Source organism: Cupressus sempervirens, chromosome 4 (assembly GCF_028749045.1).
Source record: "Cupressus sempervirens isolate cs-2001-9-10 chromosome 4, ASM2874904v1, whole genome shotgun sequence".
Classification (NCBI taxonomy): domain Eukaryota; kingdom Viridiplantae; phylum Streptophyta; class Pinopsida; order Cupressales; family Cupressaceae; genus Cupressus; species Cupressus sempervirens.
In genome coordinates, this window is record NC_143121.1 from 551,198,988 (window position 1) to 551,222,458 (window position 23,471).

The 23,471-nt window shown below is 34.8% G+C and overlaps 3 protein-coding genes across 13 annotated transcripts in view; 2 read left to right on the top strand and 1 right to left on the bottom strand.

Moving 5' to 3' along the window:
* Window positions 1-22,301, bottom strand: part of CLC-D (chloride channel D) — a 192,593-nt gene extending 170,292 nt beyond the window's left edge. For all 11 annotated transcript variants that reach the window (XR_016363934.1, XR_016363935.1, XR_016363930.1 and 8 more), the window contains exons 1-2: window positions 22,068-22,301; window positions 21,761-21,942 (exon numbers count right to left, since the gene is read on the bottom strand). Coding sequence is in view for 4 of the 11 variants with exons in the window: in XM_089825895.1 (XP_089682021.1) it covers window positions 21,761-21,928 (168 nt within the window). In the remaining 7 variants the exon portion in view is untranslated. The remainder of the gene's footprint in view (window positions 1-21,760; window positions 21,943-22,067) is intronic.
* On the top strand, window positions 4,155-5,175 carry LOC149562368 (uncharacterized). The gene is made up of 2 exons (XM_089824180.1): window positions 4,155-4,812; window positions 4,935-5,175. Exons 1-2 carry the CDS (start codon window positions 4,196-4,198, stop codon window positions 5,173-5,175), a joined length of 858 nt encoding a protein of 285 aa, XP_089680306.1. The 5' UTR covers window positions 4,155-4,195.
* LOC149562369 (uncharacterized) lies at window positions 6,331-7,328 on the top strand. Its single transcript, XM_089825896.1, has 2 exons — window positions 6,331-6,433; window positions 6,569-7,328. The coding sequence occupies exons 1-2, from the start codon at window positions 6,400-6,402 to the stop codon at window positions 7,150-7,152; spliced, it is 618 nt and encodes a 205-aa protein (XP_089682022.1). The 5' UTR covers window positions 6,331-6,399; the 3' UTR covers window positions 7,153-7,328.
* Window positions 22,302-23,471: the final 1,170 nt, after the last annotated feature.

Here is a 23,471-nt window from a genome sequence, read left to right on the forward strand (position 1 = left end):
AACATTTATTTAAAGATGGCAGTATATATTTACATACGAATACCAAGTGCATTAAAACAAAAAATTTATACTGTTTAGAAGTTTGTCAAATTTTGAACCTCATGGCCGAAATTTAGCGAACTCTGTGACTAAGTATATATATATATATATAAAATAAACTTATATCTCATATGTAACTATATCTCATATATAGTTTTATATAGCCATAGTTTTATCTAACTAAAGCTACCAAACATCAGCACTTCCTCTTAGCTAGGGAGGATAATCACAAGACAGATATTATACCACTAGCAATCTTTAAGAATGACACATTTTAAGGATATATTTGATAAGAAGATATCTACCATTTTGATACCACATTTGATATCATGAGTATTGGCCTTTTGAATATACGATATTCACCAAATACTTTGAGTAATGGTCTCCGAAATATCGACACTTGATACTCACCATGTACTCAATAAGGTAATGTTCTGCAGAATATCAACATATGATATTTACCATTTTAATATCACATTTGAGTAGTGGTGTACAGAATATCAACATATCATATTCACCAAATACTCTTTGAGTAATGACCTTCAAAATATTGAGATGCAAGATATTCACCAAGTACTGTGAGTAATGGTCTCCAGAACATCAAGTTGCATGATATTCACCAAGTACTCTGTGTAATGCCCCTTTAGAACATCAATTTGCATAACATTCACCATGTACTCAAAAAATGTTTATAAGATATGTACACACACATTCTCATAATACTTACCATATAAACATCCACCATGCAAAGTATAATCCATCATGATCTGCATAGACACTATAGATATTCATCATAAAAGAAAATTAAGTTATTGTAAATCGTCACCTTTCAATAACTTATGCAAGTATGAGTGATAATCATTTAAAAGTTGTCACTTCCTTATGATGTACACAGGGGGTAGGCCCATTAAAATCAAGGTCATGAGGTATATTTATGAATCACAATCTTCTTGACTGCTATTATTTATTGATCACTAGAGAATCCATCACAACTTGGTTTACTCCCTCTAAATCAATATGATCAAAATCATCGAAGGTTGACTGAATCATATCCTCTATCTACTCCCTCTCTTTCAAGGTAGCCTCTAATGGAATGTCAAGCTACCTCTTAATCTCAATCTTGCTCTTCCTGCAATAACATTCTCAAAGGAAAAGATCAAGGTTCATAGCTCTTATAGTACGTATAGAAATAGAAATAAGAGTGTTAATATTAATTAGGATGTTAGTAATTTAACTCATGCTTATTACTAACAATAACATAAATAATTGTAACATAACTCTATATTTTCAATAATAGAAGTAAGAATACTCGATCTTTACCTTCCATACTCCCATGATGAATCTCTTTATAGTTAACAAATATTATATCAAATTATTAAATATCATTTTGAATGAATGTATATATATAAATATATATATACAAATATATATATCTATATATATAACTATCAAATTTCATAATATTCTATACAAAGTATAATATATATTACTTTTTATATTATATATTATTGATCATATATATTTTCAACTATTAACATTTCATATGATATAGAAACGAATACATAATAAAATGCCCGAAACCATATCTTTACACATACCTTAATGGATAGATCCATACATTTACCTCTGTATAGTGTATCCCCTTCATTCCACCTTTAATATGTATGTGTGTGACCCGATGCTTCTTATGCCCGATAGGATCCACTTCTCTTTTAACCGATTATGGTGGGTCCACCTTTTATAGGCATCGCAACTTTATACTAAATCTTTGTCTTCCCTTTATTGATATTTTCATGCTCGTGCATTTCCACCTTACCTCAAATATATATAAACAAAATCTATATTAAATCTGTTACTTCTCCAACCGATAATCACAGGAGAATCATCTTTAGTTTATCTGAACTCTATTGAAAGTTAGGAGGGCCTTCTCAATGTTACATCATTATTCGATATGAATTTATGTAGCGGAGAAATTTCCAATTTAATTTGAATTCAAATGCACATACATCACAAAATAACCCTTGAATTATATTCACTTGATTACAACCGAAAATCCAGAATGGAAGCAACACAATTTTTTTTGGAAAACTTCCATGATGGCTAACCTTATAGTGACAATGATTTTCGCTCTTGTTTCTTTTGAGGCTTCTTTAGCAACATCCCAATACAATGTAATTGATGGGTGCTAGAGAAACGATCTCATTTGGGAACACAGTAGAATGAAACTTTCAAACTGTGCAATGGGGTTTGGAAGCAAAGAAAATGGAGGAAAAGAAGGAACGATTTACACTGTCACGAGCTCGTCCTTTCTTATATTCCTTCATCGATTCCCATCTAGCAGTAACGTGCACCATCCACGATTTACTGCTCGAGTCAAACTGTAATCCTCTCCATAGTATATTATCACTCTTTTGCCTTTGACTACCGTGTTTTCCCGTTGATAGTTGTACGCTCTTCCACGTAGGCTGCTGGAATGATCCCCTTTGTAATTATTGATGATTGTTATGAACTCTCAATAATGGGTATGCCTTAGTTGGGATTTACTGCACAATTCTAACATCTGCCCATTTAAAACTCTGAACCATTACTCTATTATCTCTCGTAGAAGTTGCAGTTATGTCTTTTGGAACATCTAACATAAATCTCCAACAAAATTCGGAGAGAGGAGATGAATGGAACCACTATGAGCGATTTATAATTTTAGGGTGAACCAGTAGGTCTGATTTGCACTTCTAGAAATTGTAATGTATTCCTGTACAAGTAATTTGTCGTCGAAGTGTTGATCCTTCAAATGTCAATTCTATTAAAAGAGTCGGTAAATTTGCAAGTACTCAACAACCACTAGAACGTGAACTAGGAGCGCCGAAAAGAAAGCAAAATAGATTGAGCAACACATTGTGCTGCCGTGATTGATTTATGACTTGTATTTTCTAATTATCAATACGTAGCAAACTGTCAATTTTTACTAAGAATGAGATTTGTTGCCAAACACAATTGGTCAGGCAACAACTCCAAACATATTCTATATCACCGCCAGTCCTCTGAACATTGCATTTGTCACGTTTTTATTTCAAAGACAATTATGGTATTTATTTATTAAGTGTTGACACAATGTTTATACAAATCTCTTCCATTGCTTCATGAAAGTACATTGGTAGATTTTGTTGGACACCTTCATCATAGCATGGGTATGAACATTTTGAAGATTCAAAACACATGTTTCTTGATGATTTGATCAGCACTTAGGATATGGTATCGCAGATGTTGGATTAATCTCTTATATTCTTCCTATACTTTGCAATGATTCACCTTTCTCCCTTCTTCATTTGCAGTTGGCTCTAATACCATGTTATTTTTCGAGGATCGCTGCAAATGTACTAAGCACTGTAGGATTGGTTTGTGTTTTCTAAATGGCAGCGACCTCTTATTTAAATTATGAATAAGTGATGAAGAGTATTAGATAATTAATATAATAAAACTTAATCATAATTTTATATCAGAGTAACAAGAATCGCCATAAAATCGCCTGAGTCGGCGATTCGGCGATTAGATTCAGCAATGGCGATTTTTTTGGAATCGGAAATCGCCGATTCAGGCGATTCAGGCAAAAAATCGCATGAATCGCCTGGAAAAATCGGCAGGAATCGCCCGCGGCCAATAAAGTATAGAGTTGTAAAATTTAAAAAAATTGCTTGTTTTTTTTACTTTGTTTTTGACCTATTCTCTTTGTTATAACCCTAAAGGGCCTTCTATTTGTTTAACATGAGTAGAAGAGAGGAAAAGTGAGAGAGAAGAAGAGAAAAGAAAAGCCATAGGTTTCTAACCGGCAAGAAGAAAGAGCACAAAAGAGATCAGCAATCCATTTGAGGAGGCCATCAATTGCATTGGGAGCATTAGGGAGCCAATCTCAACACTCCTCAACTCATTTGCAAGAGGTAAGTGCTCTTTTTTTTTTTGCATGTTAGTGTATTATGCATTTTTTGTTAAATCTTTATAGTTTTCAAGATTTTTAGTTTAGATCTTGAATGTTCTTTATTTTTACTAAGTTGCAAACTAGGGTTTGTTGTTTTGTAGCTTTTATTAGCTTCAAACTTTGATATTTTACATATAAATTTTTATTGCAGCAGCGTTTGCTTTCATTTTTTGCAAATTCGCAATGGGTAGAAAAGATGAATGTTGGAAATATAACGAAGAGTTTCCTGGAAGAACCAAATATCAAACAAAATGTATTTTTTGTAAAGAAAAAATAACTTCTGGGGGTATTTATAGATTGAAATACCACATTGCTGCTATACCTGGACACGATGTTACAATTTGCACTCACCAAACTCCTGAGGCAAAACGCACTTGCTTAATGGCATTAGAAAAAATTGAAAAAGACAAAGCCAATAGGAAAATGCAACTTGAAGGGTTAAGGGGTATTGGCTCCCATGTTCCCGCATCCGCATCTGCAGCCGCATCCACATCTGCATCTGCATCAGCTTCTGCATCTGTAAGTTGTGTTGGAGAGGGTTCTTCTAGGCCTCCTTTTTATCCTAGTTCTTCTGCTCGTGCTAGTGCTAGTCGGTCACATACTGAGACAGAGTCCCACACCAACCTATTGCAGCCTAGAGTGCAGAAAAACAGAATGGATAGTTACTTTGTGCCCCGCACTACTCCTGGTTCCCAACCCACGCTTGAGGGCATGGGTTTGAACAAGGAAATTCATGATGCTGCCAGAAAGGAGATATGCAAATTTTGGTACTTTTGCAACATTCCATTTATTGCAGCCAGGTAATTGATTCTTTTTTCGTTGTTTTCTTTAAAGTTAAAATTAAAAGTAAAAGTAAAACTTTAATTATATTTACTTGTTTTATAATTTGTGTCTTTGACATCTAAATTTTTATTTGTAACAGGGCTCCTTATTGGCAGAACATGATAGACGCGGTTGCTATTTGTGGTCCGGGGTTTAAAGCCCCAACTGAGGCTGAGCTGAGCGGATACCTCTTGGATGAGATGGTAGAGGACATGAGGGCTGAGCTTGAGGAGAACCGAAAGGAGTGGATTGCAAAGGGTTGCACCATCATGACTGATGGTTGGACAGATAGGAGGAATAGAACACTCCTCAATTTTCTTGTATCCTGTCGAGGTAATTGATCATTCTACTTTCCTACATACATAATTGTAAATTTTGATTTGTTGAATGCTAATTTGTTGATGATCCATTTAATTTTAATATTCTAATTCATTGTTTTGTTACTTGTAGGATATACCATGTTCATCAAATCCATTGATGCTTCCGCACATGTAAAAAATGCCACATACTTATGTGAGGCTATTGAGGAAGTCATAGTAGAGGTGGAAGAACAAAATGTGATCCAGGTGGTGACGGATAATGCAGCAAGTTATGTTGCTGCAAGTAAACTTTTAACTTTTCAAGTTTTGAAAATAAATTTATTTGAATTTTCAAATTTGAATTTCTAATTGACTTAAAATTGTTGTAGGTAAACTTTTGATGGAGAGGCACCCCACCATATTTTGGTCCCCTTGTGCGGCACATTGCATTGACCTCATGTTGGAGGAAATTGGCAAACTTGAGTTTGTCAAGTCATGTGTGGAAAGGGCAAAAAACATATGCAAATTCATTTATAATCATTCATTTGTCCTTAGCACAATGAGGAAGTACACAGAAGGCAAAGAGTTAGCTCGCCCAGGTATCACAAGGTTTGCCTCGAATTTCATCACCTTGCAGTCCTTGTTGACATCAAGGGATGAATTGAGGAGCATGTTTGTTGGGCGGAAGTGGATTTCCTCTTCCTATGCTACGACCATTGTAGGGATAGATGTGGCGGATTGCATATTTGATGAGGATGGTTTTTGGAAACCCGCTAGAGAAATCCTGCAGGTAAATTTATTGCAATTTAACATTTAGTATTTTACTTTTACTTTAAGTTATATTATTTTATATTTAAGTTTTGACTCAAGTTTTTTGTTTTACTTTATATGTAGGTCACTAAGCCCCTTGTAGCTTTGCTACGAACTAATGATGGGGAGAAGCCCTCTATGGGCTACATTTATGAGGGCATGGATAGGGCCAAGGAGGCCATCAGAGCCCAATATGCAGGAGTGCAGGAGAGGTATGGCCCTATTTGGGACATCATCGATAGGAGATGGCAGAATCAGCTCCATCGACCCATCCATGCAGCAGCTTACTTTCTGAATCCGGCATATCGTTTCCGTCCTGAGTTCAAGGCAGATGCGGAGGTTCTCACTGGCTTATACACATTGATTCAGAGGTTGTGTAGCGATGAAGATAGCGCTGCTGCGATTGTTGAGCTAGACCAATTCAACAATAACGAGGGGCCACTTTTCTCTAGCAGGATGGCCATAAATGCTCAGACAACACTACAGCCAGGTAAAAATTAAATAATATATTCAATGTTCATGAATCTAGATTCTAATCTTAAAGTTGATTATGTAATTTTAGAGTTAACTTGTAATTTGTAAATGAGACTAATTGTTTCTATTTTCAATTTTTCCCTTATTGTAGATAGATGGTGGCAAATGTTTGGGGCCACAACCCCAAAACTTCAAAAAATTGCCATTCGTATTCTGAGTCAGCCAAGCAGCGCTTCTGGATGTGAGTGCAATTGGTCCATGTTCGAGCACATCCATTCGAAGAGGAGAAACAGGTTGACAGTGCAGAAGTTGAATGATATTGTCTTTGTTCATTACAACCTCCGTCTTAGGATCAGACAGATTTTGGGCACTGACTCCTCTCCGATCATTCTAGAGGAGATTGATCCAGAATCAAAGTGGCTCACAGAGGTTGTGGATCCAGTCTTCACTGAGGAAGACCGTGTGTGGGTTGACCAGGTGGATATAGAGGCTGAGGCAGCTAGAGCACGTTCTTCAGGCATTGGTAGACGCACACGTGCATGCACAGGCACAGGCCCTAGCGACGTTCATGAGCCCATCTTACATGCGGGAGATATGGCTCGGCAGTCCTCTAGGACCTACATTAGACGCCTTGCTACTAGGCAGACTGGATACTCAGAGGCTGAGGCTGAGGCTGCAGCCGAGCTTCAGGATGATGTTGAGGATGATGATGATGACTATGAGTCTGAGGCTTGAGCTGGAGCCTTGTTTTTATATTTTGTTACAGATATTGATACTGAATCATTGATAGACATATGTTTCAAACTTTCATGGATCTTCATCTTAGATTCTTACATACATTTATGATTTGATGTCTTATGGATCATCTTACATACATTCTATGATTTAAATCATTGTGATCATTTGATTTCTATTTACTTCAGCTAGCCTACAATTTACATTTTAGATAACATAGTTACATATGTGATGGATTTTATGTTCCATGTTTATGTATGTTAAGTTTTAACTTCTATTTGATGATGTTATAGTGTGTTTAAGTTATATTCAATAAAGGGTGCATGAAATAAGTTTTAAATTGTTAAAATCTTTAAATTTAAAGGGTTTTTTCAAATTTGCCAATTCATCGCCGATTCATTGCCGATTCATGATTCGATTCGGCCTTGCCGATTCCGATCCGATTCCGATTCTTGTTACTTTGTTTTATATACATACACGTGTGTGTGTGTGTGTGTGTGTATAATATTAATTTCTCTCATATAATAAACTTGTATCTCATATGTAACTATATCTCATATATAGTTATATATAGCCATAGTTTTTGCCGACTAAAGCTACCAAATATCAACAATATCATATGACATATATATATCATATGAAATATATATATATATATGTAAATATCAATATATTTCCTTCAACATGTAAATGTATAATATATATTCAAGGTGCAATAATAATAATAAAATGAAGAATTAATAGAAATATATTACATTACTATATATTCAATATTTATCTGACTAAACTATACTTTAACACTCCCTCTTAGTTTAGAAGGATAAATACAAAAATAACTATTACAGCATTAGAGATATTAGTAAGGACCATAGTAACGAGAATCGCTCGAAAGTCGCGTGAATCTGCGATTCAGCAATAAGATTCAAGGTGGGCGATTTTTTTGGAGTCGGGAATCTCCACACACGATTTTTTTGGATGAATTGCATGAATCGCCGGTATCGGCAATTCATAAAAAAATCACATGAATTGGTTGAAAAAATCGGCAAGAAATTGCCTGCAGCCAGAAATGTATGGAGTTGTAAATTTAAAAAAAATAACTTGTTTTTTTTACTTTCTTTTTGACCTATTCTCTTTGTTATAATCCTAAAGGGCCTTCTATTTGTTAAGCATGAGTAGAAAAGAGGAAAAGTGAGAGAGAAGAAGAGGCTTGAGCTGGAGCCTTGTTTTTATATTTTGTTTACACTGTATAGATATTGATAGTGATATTGAATCACTGATAGACATATGTTTCAAACTTTCATGGATCTTCATCTTAGATTTATACATACATTTATGATTTGATGTCTTATAGATCTTCATGATTTCATCTTACATACATTCTACGATTTGAATCATTATGATTATTTGATTTTTATTTACTTCAGCTAGCCTACAATTTACATTTTAATACATAATGATAACATAGTTATGTATGTGATGGAATTTATGTTTCATGTTTATGTATGTTAAGTTTTAACTTCTATTTGATGATGTTATAATGTGTTTAAGTTATATTCAATAAAGGGTGCATGAAATAAGTCTTAAATTGCTAAAATCTCTACATTTAAAAGGTTTTTTCAAATTTGTCGATTCACCGACGATTCACCCCCGATTCATGATTCGATTCCGCCGTGTCGATTCCAATACAATTATGATTCTCGTTACTTTGGTAAGGACACATACAAGGAAATCTTTGATCAAAAGATTTCCACCATTTTGATATCACAATTGACATCATGAGTATTGGCCTTCAGAATGTCAACATATGATATTCACCAAATACTCTTGAGTAATGGTCTATAGAATATCAACACATGATATTCACCATGTACTCAATAAGGCAATAGTCTGCAGAATATCAACATTTGATATTCACCATTTTGATATCACATTTGATATTATGAATATTGGCCTCCACAATATCAATATATGATATTCATCAAATACTCTTTGAGTAAAGGCCTCCTGAATGTCGAGTTGCAAGATATTTACCTAGTATTGTGAGTAATGGCCTCCTGATCATCAAGTCGCATGATATTCACCAAGTACTCTGTGTAATGGCCTCCTGACCATCAAATGCATTACATTCACCATGTACTCAAAAATGTTTCTACGGTATGTGCACAAGTATTCTCATAATGCGTACCATATAAACATCCACCATGCAAAGTATAATCCATGATGATCTGCATAGATGTTGTAAGATATCCATTGTAATTCAAAATTAAGTTATTGTAAGATCGTCACCTTTCATTAACTTCTACAAATACAAGTGTTTATCATTTGGAAGTTGTCACTTCCTCATGATGTACACAGGGGGCAGGCCCATTAAAATCATAGTCACGCACAATGACTTTAGAACTCCCTCTAAATATCAAATCATCTAAGCTCCTCATTCAAGATTGTCTTTGAAGAAGTGTCAAAGTCCCTCTTCCTACAATAACATTCTCGGAGGAAAAGATCAAGGCACATAACTCTTATAGTATGTATTGAAAATACAAACAAGTAAATATGATTCTAAAGTTAGATTTATATAAAAAGTATATTACAATAATTTGGTATTATGAGACTCCATCTCAGAAGTTGTAACCATGCCAAGTTCACTTTGAAAGTGTGACGTAGTTTATATCAATATAACCATACAATATTTATTTACAAACTAATTAAATTGATCATTTAAAAAAATCAATTCAATAAATAATAAATTTGGACCCACAAATTCATATAAAAAAAATTCTAATCCAAAAAAATTTAAGTCTCAATTCTAATTTTGCCAAGTTCACTTTGAAAGTGTTTCACATTTATGTTGCAGTTCGATGAAGATGATAAGGAAATAGAGAACCCTCTCTTACTCCAATATTTCACTCATGTTATGGATATTTTAAAGTTCTTTAGAATAGACATCTCTCTGAATCTATATCCAAATTGCCAACTTTGGCAAAGGATGCTTAATGTTTTGGTCTATGAGGGCACTGAAAATGCTGAGTGACCATAGTTGTCACATCTACAGCACCGCATTTTAGAGTAATCTATATGTTTCCTTTTTCCTTTAAATTTAGGTTTCTTCCTTTTATCAACTTGAGTTGTGAGAATCTGAATATCAACTCCAGTAGAAGCATCATCTTGAGACATTAACATGCACTCCTCTTATATGTAGTCAGCCTTTAGTCGAGCAAGTTTAGGAAGCTTGGCTCGAAAACATACTCCTTGTCTAAAAGTTTTCCATGATAGTGGCAGTCCTTTTAATGCTATCATGGTTAATTCTTTTTCATCGTAGATGTGACCAATTGTAGAGAGTTGGTTCCTTAGTTCTGTTATCCTCATGAAATATGAAGCAATGGAATCTCCTGTATTCATCTTAATGTTGGAGAGTTTGTCTTTCAACGTGAGAATTCTAGTGGTATTGTTTATCTGAAACATTTTTTTAAGTGCTTTGAACATTTCATGTGCCGTGTCTAGTTCTGTAATGATGGGAAGTAGATGATCCTTCACCCCATCTACTAGTAATTTCATAGCCTTAATGTTGTCTTTTGCCCATCTACTCAATTCATCACTCCCTTTGGGTGGTGTGTCTAGTTTTTCAATAAACTGTTTTAGATCATGCTCTTTCAAGATCAACATTATTCGCAATTTTCAAGCTGCAAAATTTGAGTCACCTTCAAGTCTATCTTATAATCTCATACCATTCACCATTTTGAAAGATATGGAATTCTAAGAATATTTGAGTGCACTAGATAGATAATTCTGATCAAGATCATCTCTTAGAGCTGCTCTGATACCATGATAAATTTTATATCAGAGTTACCTATTTTCAGAAGTAAATTATTGATTTGAGTTCCTTGTAAAATTTAATGCAATATTTATTCTTATAATATAATTGAATCTATGCTATGTAATTAGTTTAAGCAAAAGCTTTTAATATCACTTATTAAGGTATTGCTACGCTGGAGTCATGTGTCTCATACGTTGATGAGAATAGCCGAAACAATAAACTTTGTTTGAAGGTCACTATGGTCAGAAAACATAGAAGAAGACTGTGGTAATGTGTGTTCGATTTCTGAAATGCAGGCGGGCATATTGAATTTGTATTGGGACTGAGTTGCCACATCCCAATAGGAGTGATCTCCCGGAGGAGTAACGTCCTATCGTAGATGTAGCTCCAAATCACCACAAAGTCCATCGACTAATTTTGTCGATTTGTTTAAACTTATGACATTCAGACATAGCCAGTCATGTTTTATTGTTTATTAATATTTATTCAAGGTGCAATAATAATAATAATAAATGAAGAACAAATAGAAATATATTCTTAAGATTATAGCTACAGTCGGATTGATTTAATCTTATGATACAATGTTGATATATATAGATTTAATCTTATGATACAATGTTGATATATATATATATATATATATATATATATATATTGTGATTAATATTGTTAATATATATTAACTAATAATGATTATTCATAGAGACATGCCTCTTCGTGAGACATGTCTCCTACTCTTATATTTACAAGAGATTGGGATCTGCATTTGGAAAATATCTATAATAATGGCAATATAATTACATTTGCAGAAACGATCCATGTTACTTAACATAGTCTCAGAGCCAAACTGTAAATGTATCTGATCTGAGAAATATTGGAGGCCTATATGAATCGAAGATATTATGGTACAATAAATTATAACTGCAATTGCTTAAGATTGCAACCTGCTGATCAATATGCAGGATAAACACAACATATGGACATTCCAATCCAACAATAAAGATGCTTGATGAGTCTTAATTTCTTTTTCAAGGATCATATGAATTACAAGTATAATTGCTCTTACAGCAATCTTCAATTGATATATGTGTCACAGTTCCTAATCTTTTTAATCTGATTTATATGATGATCTATTTCTGACTCTAATGGTGGCTAGGATGTATCACATGTTCCTGAGCTTGAAGAAACCTTGTAGAATGGAATTGTAAATTTACTAAGAAGCACACTTACCGAAGATGGAGCGCCCCATACATAAGCGTGTGCAATGAACGCCAAAACCAACATTCCTCTCCAAATCTTCGAGTCCCCTTCTACTAACAATTGCTGGTAAGAAAATGGAGGTAATTTCTCTATGGTTTGGCAGAGCTTTTGACCATGGTTGAAGGCAACAAGCAACCTAGGGAGGTCGTGCAGAGTTCCCTCCCATGGACTGACTTGTGGGTGTAAGAGATGAAACATAGGATTCACGGCTGGCAGAAAGCCTCTGTGGTCGGATGCCTCAAATAACTGAGTACTAGAAGAAGATGAGTTGTCACATTGGCTTTTGTATATGCACGGGTACTAATCCTCTTCAGAATTTGAATGCCTTTCATATTGGTTTGGAAGTGTCAAACAAACTTCATACGGTTTGAATTTTATTATATACTGACACATAATTAGGTTATTATTACCGCGTGGAGGAGACAAACTTTCATGTACAGTGTCAAATTTAGTAGAACCTCCTCCCTAGATGTGGCTGCCACATGGGCAATGTGGTCACACTAAAAGAACAGTATCTAATATCTAATATGAGACAAAGGGTACAAACAAACAAACAAAATATATATATATATATATGAAATACTCCACACGTTATTTGGTTGGTATCGGTTTGGAGAGATTCACACATTAAGGGAGGGTTTGGTGGGTTTGGTGGATTTGTACAAAGTGCAGTGAAACCCACCAATGTTATTGATTCTTGGTTCCTCAATAGTAGCAACTAATGAGATTAAATATCAGGTTCTCTTACGTCGGTAACGAGGTCAACTTCACATTAAAGAAAAGGTATGATTATTATGTTAAGGACTATTCTCTTTGATATTTAATAGAAATATAATTAGATATATATATATATATATGTATATATATGTATGTATATATATATATATAGTGATTGTATATGTATATAAAGTAATAATATGTGAAAGCATGGATTAAAGATATATATTTTAAAAATTTAAACTTCAAAGTATATATTCAATTATATCTTTATCTGTGTTAAATTAGAATGATCTTTTATCATTATGCGGAATTATCCTTAAGTATTGTGTTGGTCTCTCTCTTATTTATATATGTTGTTTAAGAGCTATGTGCCTTGATTTTTTTCCTCCGAGTGCATTCTTCCAGGAAAAAGAGGGAGACTGAGATTAAGAGAGAGTCTAACACATTCGTCCGAAGGAGTGGATAAAGCATATATTTCAGTTAATCCTAGAAGATCGTGATCATATCAAATTCAAAGAAAGTGTGACATTTCATCAAAGGCAACTTTGGATGAGGAGCTCAGATGATTGAGTTCAAAAGTCCTTGTCTGAGATTGTATAACCCTAATGGGCCTATCCCATTAAGATATTGGCACATTGTGGACCTATACTAAATCAACATATTGGCATATTGTGGACCTATAGTAAATCAAGATATTGGCATATTGTGGACAAGTTTGAGAAAAAGGAAGGACATGTCTGCTTCTACTATTAAGCTAAATGAATGTTTGGACCTTCAATGGACAAAAAGAGCAAGTTGGAACTTAGAAAGGAGTTGTCATATTTGATACAAAATTGTTCAACAATATAAGAATGAGTGGAAATTTTGCATTTGGGGGGAATAATAGTCAATGTTCCATTCCCACTTGAACCTTATTTAAAGGGGAGATATTCCATTCTTAAACAATCTAAAAAGATAATTTCTGAATCTTCATGTGTTGATAAGTATTCTTATTCATGTGCTGATAAGTATTCTTATTTTTTACATTTATCTAATCTTTGTAGTCTCTCTTATTTGTAATTCTATACATACTATAAGAGTTATGCCTTGATATTTTCCTTTATGTTGAGTATATTCTTACAGGAAAAGAAGGTTGGTACTTTACATATGCTACCAAATATTGTACAGACGCAATCTAATGATAGTAGCTTCAAAGACCCTGATGATCAAGATGGATAGAGTAAGGCTCTTAAAGAAAACATTTTTGATGATTGAGATTATGAGATTATGAGATTCTTCTACATTATGAGGGAGTATGACGCTTCTTTGAAGGCAACGCAGGAGCTTAGAATATTGATACTCAGAGGGGAGTCTAAAAATACATGTATGTGACTGCATGATTTTGATGGGTCTACCCCTATATTCATCATGAGGAAATAACAACTTATTACTGAAAGTTGAAAGATTAATATCAAATTCAAAGAGAGTCCGAGAGGCATCCTTGGGTGAAGAGTCTCAAAGGGAGTAACTACAGGACTTGACTTCCCAGGATCATTGTTCAAAGGGATAAATTTTAAGATGCAATCCTTTCTGGATGATATCTTCTCTATGAGGAGAAGTTCTAAGTGAAATTCTTTGTAATGTGCTCTCCTCTATGAGAGAGAAATCTGAGGTGAAAATCCTTGTTCTACCCTCTAGTAGCAGCTATGGTGGGTCCACCCTCTCACTTGGTTCATGGTGAATATCATGTGAGTTACTACATGATGTTGTTACTACATGATGTTGTGATTATGTCATGAAAGGTGACGATCTTTCATTCATGTATATATTTAGAGGGGAGCTATTGAAAGGTGATGATCTTATCAATAGATGGACATGTTATCATGACAGACTTTATTAAGTTGTTGTCTTGGAGTGTTGGAAGTTATGATAATGAATAGAAGGTAACTATTGTAAGGTGATGATCTTATCAATAGTTGACCTATCTCCCAACACCAAAATGTGTTGGAGCAAGTGTTATCTTGGTTCTTCGGGCCGGATTTTGCCGTACACCATGAAAATCAATTTGTTATGGTTGTTTGGGCCGGATCTTGCTGGACACCATAACTTAAATCTACCATAGACCACACTTAAGGTGGTGTTCAAATCCTGTATTATAATTGCTTTAATTCTCTCTTTGTTAAAGAGAGTGTTGAATTGAAGCAAATTTCATATGTAATATTTATATGTGTGTGTTGATGGATTTATGTTGATATCCGTACATATGCCATTCCAAGAATATCACTTTGAGATGATATATGTCCATATGCTTGAGAGCATATTGTGTTCCATAACAATTCTCCCTAGCTAGGAGGGAGTGTTAAGATTATAGCTACAGTCGGATTGATTTAATCTTAAGGTACAATGTTGATAAATATACTACATATACATATAATATTATATTATATATAAAATATATTATACATATTTATTATACATAATACATATGTTACATTGTGATTTATATATTTAATAGATATTAACTTATAATGATTAATCATAGAGACATGCCTCTTCATGAGACATGTCTCCTACTCTTATATTTATAAGAGATTGGGATATGCATTTGCAAGATATCTATAACAATGGCAATATAATTACATTTGCAGAAACAATCCATGTTAATTAACATATATTACATTAATATATATTCAATATTTATTCGACTAAACTATACTTTAACAGGGGGAAGAGTAATCTCTATCATATCCTCAGCATTTTTAGCATAAAGATAAGAAGAACAAGAATAATTATAACTAAAAACTGACAACTTGTTTTATGTTTGCCTGAGAGTAATTTTGCGCAAAGCACACAACTACCCACATAACTCCAGTAGTACGAGTTTACTGAGAGCATACATTGAGAGTTTAAAATTAGTGATGGTTAAGCCTTCAACTTTGATATAACTAAATATGGAAAATTGAATAAACCAATTTCCCAATTTACAACAGCAACAGTAGCCTCCAATGAAAGCTTTTCGTTAAGACCATTTTCTAAAGCATGGTGTGGTAATAGATAAAACCGTCATTTACACTGTTATAATGGCTATGGCTTTCTTTCAACTCCAACTGTGAGGAGTGTTTATATACTCTATTTTGAACAAGGCTACAGTTCTTCCTATCAGATGTATAAGTTAAAAAGTCATTGACTTACATTCACCTTCCTATACATCACAGAGTTGATCATGCAGATAATCGCTATTCAAAATTTTCAGATCATTTCTATCATTATTTCCAACAACAGTGAGCATGGAATGGAATATCCAAGGGAGAAACATTTTAGCAACTGCATTTCATATGACCCTGTTCAATAAGGTGATCAAGTCATTCATATTTCAATAAATTCACTCTTGTGAGAATCGTTGATAAGATAATAACTATTGTTTTTCACTTTCTCAACCAATTATCGTTTATGCACTTGGTGCAGCAATCCAAATGCTTATCATAACCTTGCAGGTTTTAATATTAGAGAAATATATTTTCATAAGTCGGTATATTCTTCAATGGCATGAAGTGTAAGATGAAGGAAAAGACCATTGCCAAGTCCAATGATTTTCCTTTTTACAGAATCATGATGCTGAGCAAATGCCAAGTGATTGCACTCAAACAAAAAATGTTGCAGCCTGGATAAAACCCAAGATCTATAGTGCACTTGGCCCAGTGTCATCTACCATCCACTTTGCTCACTCTCTAAATAAATTTCCCAACATCGTCACGACCAAGGTCTGTGTCAACAACTTATGTGAATGTGGAGTCAATCTTTGAAGGAAGAAACACCATTGAACTTGCAGTTCAGTTCTCTTGATTTTTTGACCTTGGATGATGTCAAGAAGATTGCAAAATGACAAAAAGAAAATGCTTCCACAAATTATGTGGTAAAGATCTCCGGTGGGGAAATGCAAGGACAACAAGCATCAAGTAGTTCAAACTCAAAGCATAAAAGGATTAACAGAGCAGTGAGATTTTGAAGCTCAGATGCAATTTGCAAAGGAGGTCTGAAAGTCTAACAAAAAAAAATACAATTACATAACAACCACAAAGTCTTGTAGTTTTTAGGCTGGCAGGGAGTGAAGGAGCAAAGGCAAGTTGAAAAAGTTACTCAGCTCCATCAAGACTACAAAAGACAGGCATGGACAACAATAGAAGGGCGACAAAGGAAGTTCTATGAAACTTGGTCCAACGTGGATATTTGCAAACCAGGGAGAATTTGAGAGCTGTAGCAACTCCATACAAGAAAAAACCTAAAAACATTCACAACTAATGCAAGGTTTGGAACTGACAAAAATGGCATTTACATGTAAAATCAATCTAGGGCATGTTGTTAGTGGGAAGAAATAAATCTTACAAAAAAAATGGTTGGACAAAAACCTTATTTCAATGACATACCAACAATTTTGTGTACGGCACAAGCGTTTGCTAAAACCATAACACAACATGAATGGAGGAAAACCCCATTAAACCATAGAAGCATGGGAATGATGTCATAGGCGAAAGACACAGTAAAGAATTTTTTGTCAGTGCATGTGCCCATTGAAGGCTTTGCCAACATAGGTCAGAGAGAGAGACAGAGAGAGAGATTTGCAAAAGAAGATATCAAAAATGGCATTGTTATAGCATATATAAGTTTCCAACATGCGTGAAAGTGCGTGCTCCTTAATGCAAAGTCACGAAGGAAGCAAAGTCCCAATGCATATTCCCAATTGTTGTTTGATTGTTAGAAATGTTAGCATGAATGCTGATGATACTACTTTGGGGGAGTATCCTGAGCATCGGAGAACATTGACATGTTGCATTCATGACTCTGTTTATCATTGATGACAACATAGTATGGTTTATGTAGAGACTAGAAGAATAGCAGTCAGAGATCTTGTGTTGCACAGTAACTAAGTAAGGGTTAAGTGATATGTAGTTAAGGACATGTTCCTAAGAGTGTCCTAATGACGTGGTTAAGAGGAGGAAGTCCGAGTCGAAGATGTACGGCAGTTGTGTTTGATTTACTGTGAGCAGCACAGAAACAGAGCATCTGTTTGGCAGTTTGAAAGTTTCTAATGTTTGCATTATATCTTTTAGACAAGATATAATGAGGTGATGCGCAATCAACCAGTGACAGAGGATAGTCAAGTGACGTCAGCGAGTGCGCAAGACATAGAGTCGCACATGTGAAGTTTTGTAATAGACTGTTAGCCAACAGTGCTATTGTAATTGTAATTAATTATATATATTATTTTAATTAATTGGGTAAGCCTTAAGGCTGACTCAAGGAATTATTATGAAGATATGGTATAAAAGAAAGATGTTTTCCTTGATTGTAAAGAGTATCAAGTGTCTATTGTGCATTGTATTTGCGAAGTGCAAAAAGGAGCAGAGTGTTGATTGAATGCGTGTAAGTGATCCAAGGGATTACTGGATGTGCAGTTTGCGATCTAGTTACAAGATCAGAAGGAGCAGAAGTCTGGTTGACAAGACAAAGAAAGAGAAAGGACGTATAACTCAGTTCTATTTCTGCAAGGAATAATACAGAGATCATTGGATAGTGGGTTCATTGGTCTTAACCTTGAAGCTGTTTGGGCAATGGGTCCAACTGTTTTCCACAACTCCTAACAAGGTTGGAATCTCTTAACAGGGATTCAAAGTCTCCTAACAGGGACTCATATGTACTGAATGATGTAATAGACTCCTAACAGGGTCCATCCTCTAACAAGGAATATTTATATTAGTACATCATCTTGTGGGTTTCATCCCCAACGAGGTTCTCCCTCTGATCAAGGGTTTCCCTAGTTAACATATCTAGTGTTATTGTGTATGAGTTTATTGCTATGGTTTATGTTTATGTTGATCACATGGTTAAGGATTATTAAGGTTCCCCCCCCACCAAGTTATATCAATGGACTATATATTCTAACAAGAAAGCTCCAAAACTTCAAGATATAAAGCAGCTAAAGGACAACTCCGGTCGCTATTAGGAAAAATTGCTAGATTCTTGGGCAATTATTGCTTGGCGGAAAATAGAAACATGTGGGCAGTTTATAAAAATAAGTTACATAAATGTTAGATAACTTTAGAGTTCCACCTCAAGCAAAAATACTTGATCCTCACAGCAATTTGACATTTACAAGTCATTCTAGAGATAACCAAGGCACTTCATCAAATCACAAAAAGGACATTTGAACATGGCTATAAATTTGAAATACAAATAACAATAACAGGCAGAATTCTAAAAACTCAAATTTTTCGAGACTATATATATACCACATTTTAAACAAAGTTGATCTAAACCCTGGGTTAACTGAGACTGTTATTTGATCAATTATTTACCAGGATGGGTTATCCATTCAAATTAATTATCACTTGTCCATCAACTTCTTTACTGTTTTAGTCCAGCTGTCATAGATTTTCCTCAATGTTTGTCCTTCACTCTATGGATTTTGGTAGCCATTCTAAGTAGTAAGGCTAAAAATAAAGCTGAAGAAAACTATATTAGGACAATAATGCTCAAAAATAGTTACTGGGTCCGTACCCACAGGTCCCGAACCAGGTTCAGGTACACATCCGGTACCAGTACGTCTGTAGGTACTTGTGGGTACTGTGGATACTTGATATGGCTTATTCGAATACTTTTCAACCATCAAATGGCATTTAATATTTATCCTTGGCATTTGCATTGGTCAATTATCAAGTATCATACCATGAAATGATTTTGTTTTACAATTCTACATATTTCTCTTTTTTCTTGTATATATATATGTATATATCATACACACACACATGTACCCATATGTACCCAAACCCCTAAAATAATTCACACCGGGTTCTCGTGCCCACACTTGTCCTTGAACCCAAACCAGTAACTTAGATTAATGGCAATAAAGAAAATGAATGACATCACAACACTTATCATCTCCATGCCTACTCAAGGGAAGAATATTACGGGGAAATACATGTAACCCAAGGTACAAACTAAGGAAAAATAGAATGGAAGCACATAACTTGTCAGGCCCTTACGCACAAGCTATGTGCAAAAGAAAAGGAAAGAAACACCAAAGATTAGCAAAAAAATGGAAAAAGTGAGCAATATTTGTTGGCTACTCAATATCCCTTGAAACAAAGGTATATAATAAGTAACAAATAAGTTAATAACAAATAAATATACCCCACAAATGGATACAAGAATACCCCATCTGTTATTATGTCACTCTTGCTATGAATGAATAAACAAGGTGCCTTTGTAAGCTGGTTCCAACATATCTCATGCGACAGATACACTGAGGTTGTGATGCTAATCCCATCTCAAATCACCGAAGACAGAAAGTTGAAAAGAGATTAGAACGTCCTATGAGGTGACTTGCAAGGGAGTAATGGATAAACTCGCTATCTTCAAGAGAGATCAGAGTGGTAAAATATACTTGGAGACAGAAAGTTCAAAGGAGATTAGAAACTCATATGAGGTGAGTTGCAAGAGAGTAATGAATGAACTCACTATCTTTAAAGAGAGATTGGAGCGGTAAATATAATTTAAAATAGGAAAAGTGTGCTACAGGGTTGTGACAAATGTCACATTCTCATTGAATCTGAGATAATAATTAAAAAAACTTGTAAGATAAAAATAGCATCATGAAACAAAACACAAAATAATAAAAAAGTGTTACAATCTCACTAACCACAAAAACGAGATGATTTGAAAAGGGGCAAATCATGAGCAGGAATGATGAAGCAAGACTACAAATGAGGCTCATCTACTTACTCTGAAGATAACAGAGCAAAACAATTTCAAAAGGGTTGAAGAAATGATGGCAACAAATCTCCCATATCCTTTACTCTAGGAAATTATAAACAGTTAAACAAGTCTTTAAACTGAAGGAATGGCAAGCCAGGAAGTGCCACATTTAAGCATGTGAATGAGCGTAACAAAAAAAAAGTTCAAAAATTTAAAAACTTCTGTCGGAAGGGAAAAGCACAGATAATCACTGAGGAATCATGAAACTTAAGTTACAGATCTCAGCTCAACCAAGTTTACGGAAACTCGTGATGAATAAACAAAATTGTCACCAGAATGTAAGATTCAAAACTCACCAAAATAGGTAATTACAATTAATTATAAGTTTTAAAATTATAAAATCAGTGGCCCCAATCTTCCAATGCCTAATACCATATTTAATGTTGTGATTGAAAAATAACAATAGCTGCTATTTTCCTTAGAATTGCATTAGAGTGACTGTTTTATCAGTAGCTCAGGAAGGTATTACAAGCTGAATATCAAATCAACATGCGACGGATTCACTTGCACTTGAATTCGGTAAAACTCTGGGTTAGACATGTCTTTGAACTAAAGCTGATGTTATCTGCATTGACAACATCAACGCTTGATTGAAAATATGTGGATGACTACATCCTCGAAGTCCTTTTTTAATAATTGTGAATGTGCCCTCTCACTTCTTTTTTGTACTAAACATGTCCAGCTACACTTTTTGATATATGTCCTCCCTTCAGCTCCCCAAAAAGTCTGAAATTTTTGAGCATTTAGCAGGGTATGCAAACGGAAAAGAGACCATCTTCGTTGAGCGCCGATCGGCAGGCTTCTATAGGAGTTTCATCTATTCGAATCAGTATAATCAATGCTCTCACATAAGTAAGATGGAGCGTGATATCTAGGCTCGGCGCCTCATGTTGAAGCAGAGCCCCTTTTAATTGCGCCTCGATGGGGGTGCCAGGGACTGTTTAATAGTAGGGTAGCCAAATTCATCTAGAAAAACAAAACTATATACGCAAATTTACTTGCAAGAAAGAAGATAGATCTGGGCACCTGTTCTTCCCTGTAAGGCAAGTTCTCCACAACTTCGTAATCAAGGCTCTCCATACCTCCACCGTTTGTCGTCCTCGTGGGCACTTGCTCTGTTTCATCTTCTGAAGCGGGCAAATGAGACCATGCAGTCCGAAGTGCTTCATAGCCATTTCGTACATGATTGGCCATTGAATTGCCCGAATCTATAAACCACCCACAGCCCAAATCTAGACTTAAAATATTAAAAAATCAATAATTTCAAACAATTTTGCATACACGGCTAATTATTATAAGGTTTAAAAACAAATATGTTACGGCTAATTCTCACCAGTCCCCTGTGAAATTCCGTGACTTCTAAGGTCAAATTTCTATCATTTTCCAGTTTTTCAGCATAACCAATACGACCCCGGTAAACCCGCTGGAGTCTCAATCAGGCTTGTAGCTATTAAGCAGCAAGCGTCCTATCTTTGAACGGAGCAAGAATGAAGTGAATATTAAACTGGGTAGGCAAGAGGCGTAAGATACAGAGGAAGGAGGCAGAATGAAAATCGAGTTCGTAAACAGCCAAACCGGTATACAAATCATCTATAAAAACATCGGAAAAGCCAACAACAGAAAACTCGTTGTCCGTCACAGATACGTCATGCAATTTATAGTGTCCCCAAACAAAGCTAAAATTGAAGGTTCAAATCGTGTTTGCAGATTTGCGAGACTTTGAGGTAGCCGCGATTCTCTCTCACCAAACAACCAAACGAAGGCTTAATCTCGAAGTTATTTTTTTGACTGTGTTTCGTAGGGCAATTCTATTAATCTAGTAATTATCATTTTATTTTTTAAAATTTTTTTTGGGGGGTCATTGTTGTATTTTTTTAAAAATATAAGTGGCAATTGTGTGGGTATGTCCAACTAAACTTTATTGTTCTTTTCTCCATTTCTTTCTCTCACAAACACACATTCACTCTCCCTCCCCTCTCTCCCTCTCTCTCTTAATTTCTTTTAATCTTACAAATTTTAGAAAAGAATATAATAAGATGATATATGAGGAGATATGATATGATATGATATGATATGATATGATAGATTTTAATGACGTCCACGAGAATAAAGTAGTCTATGGGACCCATGCAATCGCCCTCTCGAGTCAGGAGCCAAACTAGTCAGTTGCAAAGTTTTGGTTAACTTGTCTCTTCTTCTCTGAATTTTGATAATCAAATCCGTTGTTCTCTTCACTTGATCTTCCTCAAATAAATAGTTGAAGTCCTTGTTCTGCATAATTTTTTTATAATCAAATCTGATGTCGTTGTAAGCCAAGCATTCCATGACAAAGTGTTGCTCTGTCTCCACTGTTCCCATATTGCAGAATAAACATGTTCTGTCTGCCCACTCTTCCTTTGGAACTTGCCATCTACCAGTTTCACATCGCAGCTGATGTGAACTAGTTCTAATTTGTGCCATCAACATTTTTGCTTTCCAGTTAATAGGTGCCCTTATATAGGCCTTTTCATCATGACTAGAAGTGGGATTAAATTCTTTAATGTAATAAGATTTTTTCCTCCCTATGTGTCTTGTCCACAGAATATTGCGAAATTTTTCATTGACAAACTTTTTTATTTCTTTAATGTTATCCGGGCAAGCTTGGATGTTGATATCCCATTTTTGCATCCATTTGTCATTTTGTTTCATCCATGTGCTTTTCCGCCTCACAAGTTTTTCCTCTATTACCAACTTGGGC